Source organism: Plectropomus leopardus, chromosome 16, assembly GCF_008729295.1.
Source record: "Plectropomus leopardus isolate mb chromosome 16, YSFRI_Pleo_2.0, whole genome shotgun sequence".
Taxonomy (NCBI): Eukaryota; Metazoa; Chordata; class Actinopteri; order Perciformes; family Serranidae; genus Plectropomus; species Plectropomus leopardus.
In genome coordinates this window covers 11,330,913-11,344,682 of record NC_056478.1, presented here as the reverse complement: position 1 = coordinate 11,344,682, position 13,770 = coordinate 11,330,913, and the positions used below count along the sequence as shown (strand labels likewise).

Here is a 13,770-nt window from a genome sequence, read left to right as displayed (position 1 = left end):
AAATGTCCTAAGAGAATGTCAGATTCATGAATTGTTCATTGACTACAGATTTGTTCGCACCTGTGTTTCTACAATGATAATCTCATTTTAAATTGAAAGCACATGTCAGTTGATCCTTATTAGCATAGGTAAATGCCTTGCCAATCCCCTTAAAAGGGCATAAGACTGCAAGGCTGTGCACATTCAGAAATCGAAAAAAAAAGTTGAAAGAAGTCAAGAATTCCCGAACGAGTCTAAAGAGGGTGGAGCACCGACTCCAAATGTAAAAAATAATGAAACAGTTCTGAAGCGAAGTAGGGGTATTTCTGCAGAGAGTGAATGCCAAACATGCTGTCATATGTAGTAGTATCAGTATTGGACATAAAATAATAAATAAAAAGATGCATGGGATGCAGTTACATGTTCAGTAAACGCTATATCTGTTGAACGGCACACAACTGATGTAAGCGTCCCAAGAGGCTTTTTTTTCCCTTTTTTTTTTTTGGCTTGTAATTTTTTTTAAATACAAAGCGTCTGCACACAAACTCTCAACACAGTTAGTGACACACTAGTGAGCAGTTCAATGTAAAAGTGATTTTCATTTAAATGTCCTTTAGCAGCCCAAAGAGATAAAACTATCCTGTAGTACAAGAATAAAATGAGACTGTAGTCAAAAAGTAGTTTAACGCTAAAAATGTTGAGTAGCATCATATCGATTGTAGTATTTACAACCCTGATATTCCTCTCAAGACACCTTAGATTCGCCTTTGTGAGGTCCTGACCCACAGCTTTAAAGCTAGGCTACTAATCAAGTGTAATCTAATTTGGGTAGTCCACCTTCAGATTGTTTTTAGATTGTGACAGTTTCCTTTTGCAGCAGTTAGTAAGTTAAGTAAGTATTTCTGAAAATATGTAGTTAATGTCTCACGCTATAGATAATCTGTTAAACATCAACTGAATAAAGTGAAACAGTTGCATTTTTCAATCTCGATGTATAAGCTGTTGAAATGTGGAAAATCCTCTATAAAGAAGATATTTCTTTATAAGAGCAGTTGGTGAATGAAGCCAATACTTTTTCATTTAAATATTAAAGGACTTTTCTTTAATTTTCTGGAAATAAATACATTTAGCTTTATTTTAGCTGTGAATTGTCTCTCAGTTCTTTTCAACATTTTGAATCTTTTGTTGAACAGAGAAAGACGCTCCTCGCTCTGGAGAAAGAAGACGAGGAAGAAAGGAACAAAACCATAGAGAGCTTGAAGACAGCTCTGAGGACGCAACCTATGAGGTGGACAAACTCATCCCTTATCTCACTCTGTCCTGTCTTCTTTTATCTCCTTGTCTTTTACATATAATGTCATCCATTATCACGTCTCCTCTCATTTAACCTCCTTTCACCTCATCTGCCACTCATTTCGGTTGCTCACAACATTATGTAGATGAGTCCTTTAAGAAGTGAACACCCATAAAGGTCACTGCAGCGTTGATTAAATATTTTTCATGGACGTGAATGTGCATTAAAGGCTTTTTATTTTGGGAACGGCAGCTCTTCACTGCACTTTAAAAATCAAATGTCCTGAGTTACTTATTATATTTACTGAAGATGATTTAATTATAGCACAAATACATTTAGCTGTTTGACATGTGACTCTACAGCTTAACTCCAGAACAATTGTGCATTAAAATACAATTTTAAGTAAAACTTCCAAACTAAGATACTTTCTGTGCTCTGCTCTCAGGTTTGTGACCCGTTTCATTGACCTGGACGGCCTTACTTGTATCCTAAACTTCCTGAAGAGCATGGACTACGAGACAACAGAATCGCAGATCCACACGTCTCTGATCGGCTGCATCAAAGCTCTGATGAACAACTCGCAAGGCCGCGCCCACGTCCTGTCTCACTCCGAGAGCATCAACATCATTGCCCAGAGCCTGGCTACAGAGAACATAAAGACTAAGGTGGCGGTGCTGGAGATCATGGGCGCCGTGTGTCTGGTGCCCGGCGGACACAAAAAGATCCTGGAGGCCATGCTGCACTATCAGCGCTTCGCCAGCGAGAGGACAAGATTTCAGGTGGGTGGGAGAAAGTGCACAGTTAAATATTTCACAGATAGATAAAGTCATTAAAAGGCAACATGGTGTGAAGATATTTAATGTACCTGTAATGACCTGTCATCCTGCAGACACTTATTAACGATCTGGACCGGAGTACAGGGCGATACAGAGATGAGGTCAACCTGAAAACAGCCATCATGTCCTTTATAAACGCTGTGCTGAGTCAAGGCGCCGGAGAGGTGAATTATATGCATCAGACAGCTTTAATGCTTCTTTTCACACTCGAAGGTCATCATGTCCCTCTGCAATTCATTCAAGAGGCTCTTTAAAACATTGTTTGCATCCCATTTTTCTGCTAATTTATATATTCTTTTTTTTTTTTAAACACAGACAAGTTTGGAGTTCCGTATTCACCTACGATATGAGTTTCTCATGTTGGGGATCCAACCTGTGATCGATAAGCTACGCTCTCATGAAAACTCCACATTAGACAGGTGAGATTGATCATAAAAAAGGAAGAGTATTTACTCAACTTTTGAAAGAATTAAACTGCTCAGGAGCAGTGCTAGTCAGTTTTTATTCATCACAGCATGTAATCAAAGACAAAATTGGTCTAAGGTTTTGATTAAGAAAGTATTTTATTCCTGACACTCAAATCCATAAATCCTTTTAGTCATGCTTAAGAACAGCTGATTCTTGCCCAGAAAACACAAAACAACCCCATAAACATGTCAGAGATGTAAGTAAGTGTACTCAAATAAAAGTATTAAAATTAAGTACTTAAGGTGAAAAAAATGAATCATTAAAATAACTACTTGAGTCATAGTGCAAAAGTATTTACTTAAAAATAAACTTGAGGAGTGAGCAATATAAGAAATACAAAAAGAAGAAAAAAAACAGCACAGTGTCTTCTGAGTCTTTTATTTGATGTGGATATGACTTCCTAAATAATAAAAGTATTGTGATGAATGTATACAAATGTAAGGGAGCAAAAGTAACATATTTTCTCTAAAAAATATAGTAAGAGTAAAACGTCTGCGGCATTAAAACTACTCCAACAAGTGCAATTTATTCCAAAACTTACTTAAGAACATGAAACTGAGTAAATGTACTACTGTATTGTATTTATTTTACTGTGTGTATCATTACAACTATTTAGTGATTTTTTAGAGCAATTTAGAATACAACAAAAAAGACCAATAGTGAATGCACAGACAACAACAAAAAAAAAACAAGAACTGTGTAAGCAGAGAAAACTAACCAACAAACAAAAACAAAAGGAAAAAACAAAACAAAAAAATAGCAAATTGTTGGTAACACAGAAAAGAAAAAACATACATTATCACATAAGTTGCAGGTTATTGACATAGGACACTGTGACACAATTAACCCATTAGACCATTAACAACATTCACTTCAATTTTCTAATCAGACTAATGACCATTTGCCACATTTTCTGAAAGAGTTTCTTCATGTATGACAAGGTGAATTTTATCTTCTCCAATGTAATACATTTGCTAATTCCTTCAACCACCTATCAAATTCTCAGATTTACTAAATTGTAGCAGCAATTTGGCTTATGGCCATACCACTCTGAGCACACTTGATCTCATCACAGCAAATTTCTAATCCAAAATTTTTCTCTCACCCTCTCAGGCATTTAGACTACTTCGAGATGCTGCGGAACGAGGATGAGCTGGCTCTGTCAAAACGTTTTGAGTCGGTAAGAAGAAAAAAATATTACTACTATAAAATATTTACTGACATTTTTCTTGCATTATTAATAACTGTAAATCATCTAGCAAGAGATATTCACAGGGTTGTTGTTTTATCTCTTCTCCTCCAGGTACATATAGACACCAAAAGTGCCACCCAAGTTTTTGATCTCATCCGCAAGAAGATGAACCACACTGATGCACACCCGCACTTTATGTCTGTCTTGCATCACTGCCTCCTCATGCCATGTGAGTGCTTCTGTCAATTATTTATTACTGGGCTGCAGAATATAAAATGCGTTCGGACAAATACTGTCAAATAAATATACGGTTCAAATTCTGATGTGCTGTAAAATGTGGTTAAAAGCTTCTGAACTATCCTGAAATATAATGAGGCTCCAAACAAGGTGGTATTATTACTTCCACAGACTACACAGCACATCTGTAGCTCCTGGTTTCTGGCCAGAAAGATAAGGATGTTGACTTTGTGCAGATTAGTCAGTCCAGAAATTGGATAAGCACATTCCCAGCCAAACTCAATACTCACTCAAAGTTGGCCACTGTTGTGGTTTTGTTATCCTATTTTTCTGCACAAAAAAAGAAAGCTTCAAGTCTAATTAATTAGCCAGCTTTCCCACGTTATTTTACTCAAACACAAAACCCACTAGATGGCTTCAGTGGGCTTCTTTCTTTAAAGGAAAATTCACCCTAAAATCAAAAATACATATTTTTCCTCTTACCTGTAGCGCTGTTTTCCAATCTGGATCGTTTTGGTGTGAGTTGCCGAGTGTTTGAGATATTGGCCGTAGAGATGTCTGCCTTCTCTCCATTACAATGGAACTAGAGGACACTCGGCTTGTGGTGCTCAAAACACCAAAAAACTAATTTGACAAACTCAACAGCAATGTCTCTTTCCAGAAATCTTGACCCGGTTACTCAAGATAATCCACAGACCTTGTTGTGAGCATGAGGGAACTACTTTCTTTCTACCAAACTACACCTGCCAGCTGTATCACCGCGCAGAGCAAGACTGCATGGACTGTTAGCTCATCTAACATCTAGCTAATATCACAGTTTTTTGCATGGCATTATTGTATTGGTGCACAGATGCCATGTATTGATTTTTTATGATGGAAATGATCAATATTGCAAATACAAATTTAATTTTGGTACCATATTAGAATAATAAAATCAAATGCTTTTCAGTCCACTTGATACATTACCATGTATTGCAGTGCATCACAATATATGGTATTGCAATACTCAACATGTTGCAAATTGTAATACTGTTGTATCACGATCAAAGTATCATTGTAATATTGTGTTGTGGGGCCTCTGGTGATTCCCACCCCGAGTAACTGGGCCATTGTTTCTGGAAAGAGACATAACTGTTGAGTTTTTGGTACTTAAAGCACCACAATCCGAGTGCCACGTAGTTCCATTTTATTGGAGAGAAGGCAGACATCTCTATGTTTAATATCTCTAACACTCAGCAACTCACACTGAAACAATCTATATTAATGAATAGCACTACAGCTAAGAGTCAAATATGCATTTAAGGGCCAATTGTCCCTTTAAAGCTGTCCTTCCCTTCTAAGTGGCTTTTTAATGAGATCCCCTTTCAGTCACTTTCCTGAGTCATTAAGAGGGTGATTAACACTTCAGCCACAAGTACAAGTATTGCGATTGTACACAAGAGTTGTCAAGTATTGTACATAAGTGCATGTCTGAGATGGCACTGAAATGAAAATTTGAATTAAGATAATATCAGTAAAGATGACGTTGCACACTGAACATGTTATCCTCGTAAAGAGTAATAACAGGAAGCCTTCTAGCAGTGATGTAGTATGTTTGTGCATTTACAAGGTGTTTAGCTAAATAACCACACAAGAGTAAACATGTCACCTTGTTGTGACTTGAAATAGTATTGCCTTTCTTTGGCTCCACAGTTATGAGCAGTTACAAACTAATTTGCAAAAATCAGTCCTTTGTTTCATCATAATCAAACAGCCGCTGCGGATACCACTTCTGTCTGTAGTGTCCCTAAAGCGATCATTTGCTTTACAGAGAGTAGTCCAACATAAATACATACAATACATTATTCACAACACAGCACATGATCCATGTCTCCCACACTGACACCATTAATCATGACATGACATAAGAGGTTATAATTTGTTTTAACAAGACAATAACCGATGGGGGGGGGGGCTGAACCTCCTCCCTGGAACTCTAAAGGATGTTAAGGGTCCAAAACAATAGTCTTTGCCTCTGAGATAGTTTCTGAGACACTAATGGAGACACTAATCCTTATCACTGAGGCCAGCAGGCTAACGGGAAACTTTTCCTCTGTTTCTCCTTAGACAAGAGAAGTGGTAACACGGTGCAGTACTGGCTGTTGTTGGATCGCATCGTCCAGCAGATGGTCCTGCAGAATGACAAAGGTCACGACCCCGATGTCACGCCACTGGAGAACTTTAACGTGAAGAACGTTGTCCGGATGTGAGTGAATTCCTCTGAGGCAGTCTGACTGACGACTGTAACAGATTGAAGAATGTAGAACAATGTTGTGTTTGATAAAAGTGATGAAAGCCACGTGCTCGACAGCTCAAAAATAGCTTCCCTTCATGTTCGGAATAACAATGACTGGATTTGTTCACTGTAGTTAATTATGTGTGTCATCCTCTCTGCAGGCTGGTTAATGAAAATGAGGTCAAACAGTGGAAAGAGCAGGCGGAGAAAATGAGAAAAGGTTTGCGCGACAATAAATGACTCACCTGAAATAGAAAAATCTGTTAATTAATTCATATTTTTAGTAAACTCATGATATGATGATGTGACCTCCCATCACAGAGCAACACGAGCTGCAGCAGAAGTTTGAGAAGAAGGAGCGTGAATGTGATGCAAAGACTCAGGAGAAAGAGGACATGATGCAGACGCTTAACAAGATGAAAGAAAAGCTGGAAAAGGAGAGCAACGAGCACAAGAATGTCAAACAGCAAGTGGCCGAACTCACGACCCGACTGCATGAACTCAGCACCGTACGTCCTCCTTCACACTCACGGGGTCACTTAATAAATAACCTGAACATATAATAACCTTAAGAATGAATACCTGATTGGATATTTTGTTGGATATTAACAACCAGTGATGGTCCAGAGCAATCAATGAGTTCACCCCCAAAAAAAAGTGTAAAATGATCCTACACAGGATAAAAAGCAGAAATGCAAAGAAAGAAACAATGTAAAAAATCAATGTCATTGCATATAAATGTAATAATTTTTGTTCTTATCTGAAATAGTAACTTTTTCACGGTTACCCCCTTATTATTATTCTTATTATTATTATTATCATCATCATCATCATTATTATTATCATTTATTATTATACTTTCTAATTTTATGTAACAAATAATTTGATTGATTGCTCTTCTTCTGTAGTTACCAATCAATGAAAAAGCAGCGACAATTTTATATAATGTTTTGATGCCTGAAATATTTAAGAAAGACATTTAAGTGGAAGAATTTAATGTTAGTTTCAAAAAGAAACTAATTAAAAGAACGAGAAGAGAAATAATGCATTAAAAAATGTGCACGGAAAACATGTATTCTGCACCTAAACATTGATACTCTAGTACAGTGTTTCCCGCAATGTTTAGTTTATGACCCCTTCGTCACCAGTTAGAATTATATTTTTAAGTATTTTTTCATCTTCTGACCCCTCGGGTTTGTAACCACTATCCATGGACATAAAGTATCCAAAGAGATTTGTATGGACACATGAAATATTGAATTATTTTAAAATCTAAAGGATATGGCTGGAGATATTCAGTATGCAGGCAACCAGCCAAAACCATAAGAATGTAATAATAGTAAAAATAAACTTTATTCATTTTTACTTGAACTTTATTCACAAGATTGAATGAGAAGAAAATAAAAAAGGCAGACAGGTTGTCGAGGCAAAGGATCATAGGGGAGTAAAATAAGTTTTTAATTGTTTTTTTCATGTGTTGTAATGTATAAAAAGACCAAACATGAACACTGTAAGTGACTGTTTGATTACTGTAGGTTAATTATTTAAACAGCATTTGTACAGGAATGATTTTGTCAGAAGCTTTTTGATCCACATTAGTTGCACCATAAGCTGTTTCCACTGTATTAGAAACTCTGCAACATGTTAAATCTCTGCTATGTCCTCCTCTCCCTGCAGAGACAGGCAGCTGTTGTTCCTGGAGGCCCTCCCCTCGCCCCCGGTCCACCCGGTGGTCCTCTGCCTCCTCCGCCTGTGCCAGCTTTTGCAGGAATGTGCCCACCTCCCCCGCCGCCTCCTGGGGGCATGATGCCTCCTCCACCTCCCCCACCGCCTCCCCCGGGTGGACCTCCACCTCCTCCTGGACGCCCACCCATCGGAGGCATCCCTCCCCCACCAGGAGCACCCCTGGGACCCTCCCTGAAGAAGAAGAACATCCCCCAGCCATCCAATGCGCTCAAGTCCTTCAACTGGGCCAAGTTAGCTGAGGTGGGAACAGTGGAGACACAAAAACACCAGAATATATAATATATTTAATAAGATATTGATCCTCTGTGTCCGAATAAAACAATTGTCTTATTGTCCTCTGATCAGAATAAACTGGAGGGCACTGTGTGGATGGATGTAGACGACGCCAAGGTCTTTAAAATCCTGGATCTGGAGGACATTGAAAAGACATTCTCCGCCTATCAGAGACAGCAGGTACTGAGGACGACGGAGTTCGTCTCTGCAACTCACCAAATAGTGTCAGAGAGGGGCGGGGTTAGATGGGATGGGTGGCTGGGTTGCATTTTTTGGATTTGGCTTGTGTTAGGGCTTTCTTAAATTTCTCCTGTTTTGCAACTTTTGATTTCTCCAGCAAAGTTGGAGATGGAGAGAGGTCAGATATTTACAAAAAAAGTCAACAGAAGTAGAAGGGAGGAAAAAAACAGCAGATAAAAACAAAACAGCAAAGAACAAAAATGACTATAAGCAGTTTCCGCTGTATTAGAGTGCATCTGTCAAGAGTGCACTGCATCAGGATTAAATCTCTGCATCATGTTAAATATGAGCCAGATATATTTTAAGCTTCTTTAGATGCAAAACTTTCATGCTTGAATCATTTTCAGCTCCTTCTTACATTTGAATTGAATGCCATGTTTTGCCATTTTTGCTTGTGGTTTTGATCATTTTGCCATCTGTGATTGAAAATGCATGACTGAGCTGCTCAGGATTGACTTTTTCTTTCTTATGGCTTCAGTTTGTTGTTCATTAAGTCACTAAATATTCGCAATTAGTTGTGTCTTTATTAGTTGTTCAGAAGAGAATGAGCATGGCTTTCGAAAGTTTAAGATGTCATCAGCCTAACTAGTGCTCAGAAATGACATAAGCATGTTCAACACACATAATAAGATGTAAAAAAGATTGAAAGTGAATTACTTAAAAGCATCTTTCACAAACACAAAGACAGCATTGGCTGAATTTATAATTTCACTGTCGGCCTGATGGGTTTAAACAAAAATACGACAGATTGATTTCTTAATGTGCACAGCATGTGAACTATAAGCACGCATTGATCGACTCACTGCTGCTCACTTCATTACTGATGGATCATCGTCATCTGAGTGCCGAATGAGCTTTGATTTGTTTGTTTTTATGGGCTGCAATCACATAACTGCTTTACTTATTCTAATAATGAATGCTTACATCTTCCCTGCTTCCTGCCTGCATTTTAGGACTTCTTTATGATCAATAACAGCAAACAGGTGAGTGCACTTACAATAAAGTCACAATACAGTCATGAATTTGTGTCCCTCCTCGTGGATTCAGTCAGAATTTATTCGCCATACGCTATGTCATTATGTGCTTTTCTTCTTACGGATTAATGTGTGTAACAGAATTTAAAACCCGTGAGACTGTTGAGAGTCACCTGCCTTTGTTTGTGTGTCATGTTTGCATGAACTCATGAATGTGATGACCTCCCTGTGTGACTGGTTTCAAAGCCTGTGGAATATGTTTTCAGCTCTTGTTTGGGATTTTGGGGCATGTGTCATCTTGGTGGTTGTGTGTACGTGTGTGACTGTAACTTAAATTAATTTGCGGATGTTTAAATAGCCCGTTGCATTCTAAGAAGTTCATTACTTTGCTCACAGAAAGAGGCAGAAGACGACACGCTGAGCTCTAAAAAAGTCAAGGAGCTGTCAGTCATTGATGGCCGGCGAGCTCAAAACTGCAACATCCTCCTCTCGCGGTGAGTTTATATCGGCATAACAAACGCTGCTGACAATATACAAATGTTGGTGGATTATTTTATAGTCTTTCCCATTGTATCTAAATTATTATAATTTTAATAATTTATTTATTTATTATCAGCATCAAAATTTCAGGATAGGCAATCTTGTTTTTAATAAAAGGCAATAAAAAATAAAACAGGTAATACACAAAACTATAATAGCACAAAAACACACACATTATACAGTAATGTAAACACCACACATTTGCAAACAGTGCTTTCTGACAGCTCTATAATAACTTTAATTTTGATAATAAAATCATTTTATTTTGTATTTTAGTTTCTAAAAATCACCAAAAAAAATGAACAAACAGTGATTTTATCATTGTAAAACATACTTGATTCAAAGTCGGCAGAAACAAAATAAAACCCACAGAAACTGTCTTGGTTAATCTTTTCACTGGTCTAATAGTTGACGTCAATTCAAAGGCTTTATTTGTACTAAAGTTTACAAAAAACAATTTTGCCAAAGTGTCAGTTCAGTGTAAGATTCTAATCAAATATTTCAGCAATATGCAAAACATCTTGTGCTTAGTATGCTGCAGGTCACTCCTAACAGACAATGTGTTTTAATTGTCATGTAATTTGTTTGTTTGTGAAGTTTGGGATTAACAAATCAAACTTGTTGAAGTATTCCACTCTGATATTATTATATCACCAACTCTGGTTTAGTTGGAAAACAAAGCATAATTTACCCAGTTTTATGTGAAAATATGCTGGCTCTATCCATATATATATATATATATATATATATATATATATATATATATATATATATATATATATATATGTGGGTCAATTACATAGGTAGGATTTTTAACAAGCCAAAATGAAACACAAAAATTAAAACATCTATTGCAGTTTTTCAAATATTAAGAATGTTGTGCACACAACATTCATATTAAAATTTTTAAGTAAGGGTTTTTAGCTTGTGTAAATAATGATCTCATATTTTCATGGCAGGACAGTCACACCACATGATATTTTGACATTTGACATTTTTTGTTTGTTTTTTCTTTAAAGGTAAAAGTGAGTATACATATAGGAGAGGTACTAGATATACATGGTGTCTTTTTATGCATTTAAATCTGTCTTTAATAGTAAAAAATGGAGTTGGAAAGAACATTTAGATGTCATGTCACTGACCCTTATACAGAAAGGATCCTCTTTTATCACAAATGTCAGTCTCTGTAGGGATCCTTTCCATGATGTTTTTAGACATTTATAATTACAATTTTAGCTTGTTAGTGGCAAAAACAAACACTTTGGTGGACGTAAATTGAGCGTACGCAATTGCCCCAAGAGGTTACAGTGCAGCCTGTTTCGCAGCTGCAGCACACTCGTTCAGTACTGGACCAGTTAAAACATTGTTGTTCCCATTATTCACAAAGACACAAAAACATGGGAGAATGAAGTCCAGGTAGAAAAATACAGAAGTTAACCTTTAAATGTGAAGGATAACTAAAGTCATGCATTTTAAAAATCTCCCTGTTGTGTCCTGCAGGCTGAAGCTTTCAAATGAAGAGATCAAGAGAGCCATTCTAACCATGGACGAACAGGAGGACCTTCCCAAAGACATGCTGGAGCAGGTACGTCATCAATGAATCAAATGTGCTTCCAGTTAGATTGCACTCTGGCTGCTTCCTAAAAATAGCAGCAGAGTGAATCCATAGAAAAAGAGAGAGATGACTGGTTAGTCTGTAGACTATAATCAAATGTAGGTCAAAACTTGTATCGGGCGCTCATGGAAAACAGGAACCAACAGGATAAACAGGGAGGAAATCCAGGCACTCCAAAAATGAGAAAAACATGAAAAATGAGGAGGAATTACATGAAAAGCCTTTATTGTAGTGGCTAAATCATAAAAAACAACATGTTTCAATGTCAAAACATGTTGGCTTTTTTAATGATTTAGCCACTAAACTAAAGGTTTCTAAATGTAATCCCTCTTAGTTTTTTTTTTTGGGTTTTTTTTTTTTTTTTGACATTTTAAGAGTGGATCCATAGTTTTTGTCGATTTAATATTTTCTCAATTTTGCAGTGACAGAGACCTTTTAGATGCAGTAGCTTGAGAGCAGAGATTCAGTATCAATATATGACAAATTTCTTAACCAGACAGACAACATGAAACGAGAACAGGTGAATGTTTGAAATATCAGTTAAAGAGTTTTGTCCTGCCTCACCAGCTGCTGAAGTTCGTCCCAGAAAAAAGCGATGTGGATCTTCTGGAGGAGCACAAACACGAGCTCGACCGAATGGCAAAACCCGACCGCTTCCTCTATGAGATGAGCAGGTACGTTACAGTTTGTCTGACTCATGCTACCTTTTTAATAAAACAGATACAGAGCTCAGACCTGATAGCTTCAGGTCAGCGCAGCACTCTGCACGACAAACAAGAACCATTGTTTCGTATCAGTCAGAGCAGATAAGTGAAATGACACATGGTTTCTGCTCAGCAGGGAACAATAGCTTAATGTGTGAATCACTCTTAAGGCTGTTGGTGGATAAATAGAGCCTGTAATGTAATAGCAGTAATGTAATAAGTCCTGTAGGATGAAAGAAACAAAGGAAACGAGTCACAACTGGGCCACCAACTGTGTAAACACAAAAAGATCAGATAAAGTTCCTGCAGTATAGTGACAATAGATGTACATGCCACACAAATTTATGCAGTTTTTGTTTTGCTTTTGGTGATTTACTGCAGTTTGCCAGTTTTTCTGTCATTAGAGTGCTGAGTGGCCTGGAGGACGGATGTCACAATGGTATTCATTAGCTGCACAGTCAGTGGTTTATAAGTTGAAACGAAAAACGCTGCCAAAATAAGCTTCATTACCACAACTTTATATGTGCAATTTAGTGAGCGCCAAGGCGTCTTGCTTCATTTTGCTCGATGTCCATGTTTGTGGCTTTTATCTAAAATGGATTTCCCTGTTTATAATTTATTATTTTTGTCTATTTTTCTTCCTCTCTTACACACATTTTCCATCCCCTGTCCAGAATAAACCACTACCAGCAGAGGCTGCAGTCATTATACTTCAAGAAGAAGTTTGCAGAAAGGATAGCTGAGATCAAACCCAAAGTTGAAGGTAGGAAAAGTATCAGTTTCATAAACATGTGAAGTTAACTGAAATGTGTTTTTTTATATATAAACAACTGAAATGTTTTTTTTTTTTACAATGGAAAACCATCTCTTTGAAAAAAGAAGTATTTCCATAGTCATCCCTGATTGCCTCTTAAATTATGTTTTATATTTTTACCATTTTTTATATGCCAGACAGTTCGACACCTTTAATTACCAAAAACATTTTTTTATGCCTCCATGCTAGCGGCAGCTGTGGCCAGCGGTGTTATGTTTTCGGATTGTCTGTTTCATTCTCATCGACTCAATATCTCAGTAACGCCTTAAGAGATTTTCTTCAAATTAGGCACAAACATCCACTTGGACTCAACGATGAAATGATCAAAATATGGCAGTAAAAGTCCATTGTGACCTCGTGTCTTTCTGATTTTCAGTAATGAGATATCTCTAGAAGGCCATGAGGTCATTCTCTTGTACTTGTCACAAACATCCACTTGGACTCAATGCTGACAACATTTCACACAAATGTCTGATAGGATAAAATGATGAAGTGATGACATTTTATATCTGAAAGGTCAAAGGTCAGTGTCACTGTGACATCATAATGTTCTGCAAAAACACTTTTCTGACCATTACTCAAC

The 13,770-nt window shown here is 37.2% G+C and overlaps 1 protein-coding gene across 4 annotated transcripts in view; it reads left to right on the top strand.

Annotated features, from left to right (window-relative positions):
- Positions 1–13,770, top strand: part of LOC121955389 (disheveled-associated activator of morphogenesis 1-like) — a 68,465-nt gene that overhangs the window by 49,136 nt on the left and 5,559 nt on the right. For 3 of the 4 annotated variants that reach the window (XM_042503325.1, XM_042503327.1, XM_042503326.1), the window contains 16 exons: positions 1,173–1,267; positions 1,719–2,052; positions 2,163–2,273; positions 2,425–2,528; positions 3,691–3,757; positions 3,881–3,998; positions 6,113–6,251; positions 6,443–6,501; positions 6,603–6,790; positions 7,959–8,267; positions 8,373–8,480; positions 9,494–9,523; positions 9,911–10,008; positions 11,555–11,639; positions 12,237–12,343; positions 13,048–13,136. In XM_042503325.1, the coding sequence (XP_042359259.1) occupies positions 1,173–1,267; positions 1,719–2,052; positions 2,163–2,273; positions 2,425–2,528; positions 3,691–3,757; positions 3,881–3,998; positions 6,113–6,251; positions 6,443–6,501; positions 6,603–6,790; positions 7,959–8,267; positions 8,373–8,480; positions 9,494–9,523; positions 9,911–10,008; positions 11,555–11,639; positions 12,237–12,343; positions 13,048–13,136 (2,041 nt within the window). The remainder of the gene's footprint in view (positions 1–1,172; positions 1,268–1,718; positions 2,053–2,162; positions 2,274–2,424; positions 2,529–3,690; positions 3,758–3,880; positions 3,999–6,112; positions 6,252–6,442; positions 6,502–6,602; positions 6,791–7,958; positions 8,268–8,372; positions 8,481–9,493; positions 9,524–9,910; positions 10,009–11,554; positions 11,640–12,236; positions 12,344–13,047; positions 13,137–13,770) is intronic. The other variant, XM_042503328.1, reaches the window with a different exon arrangement.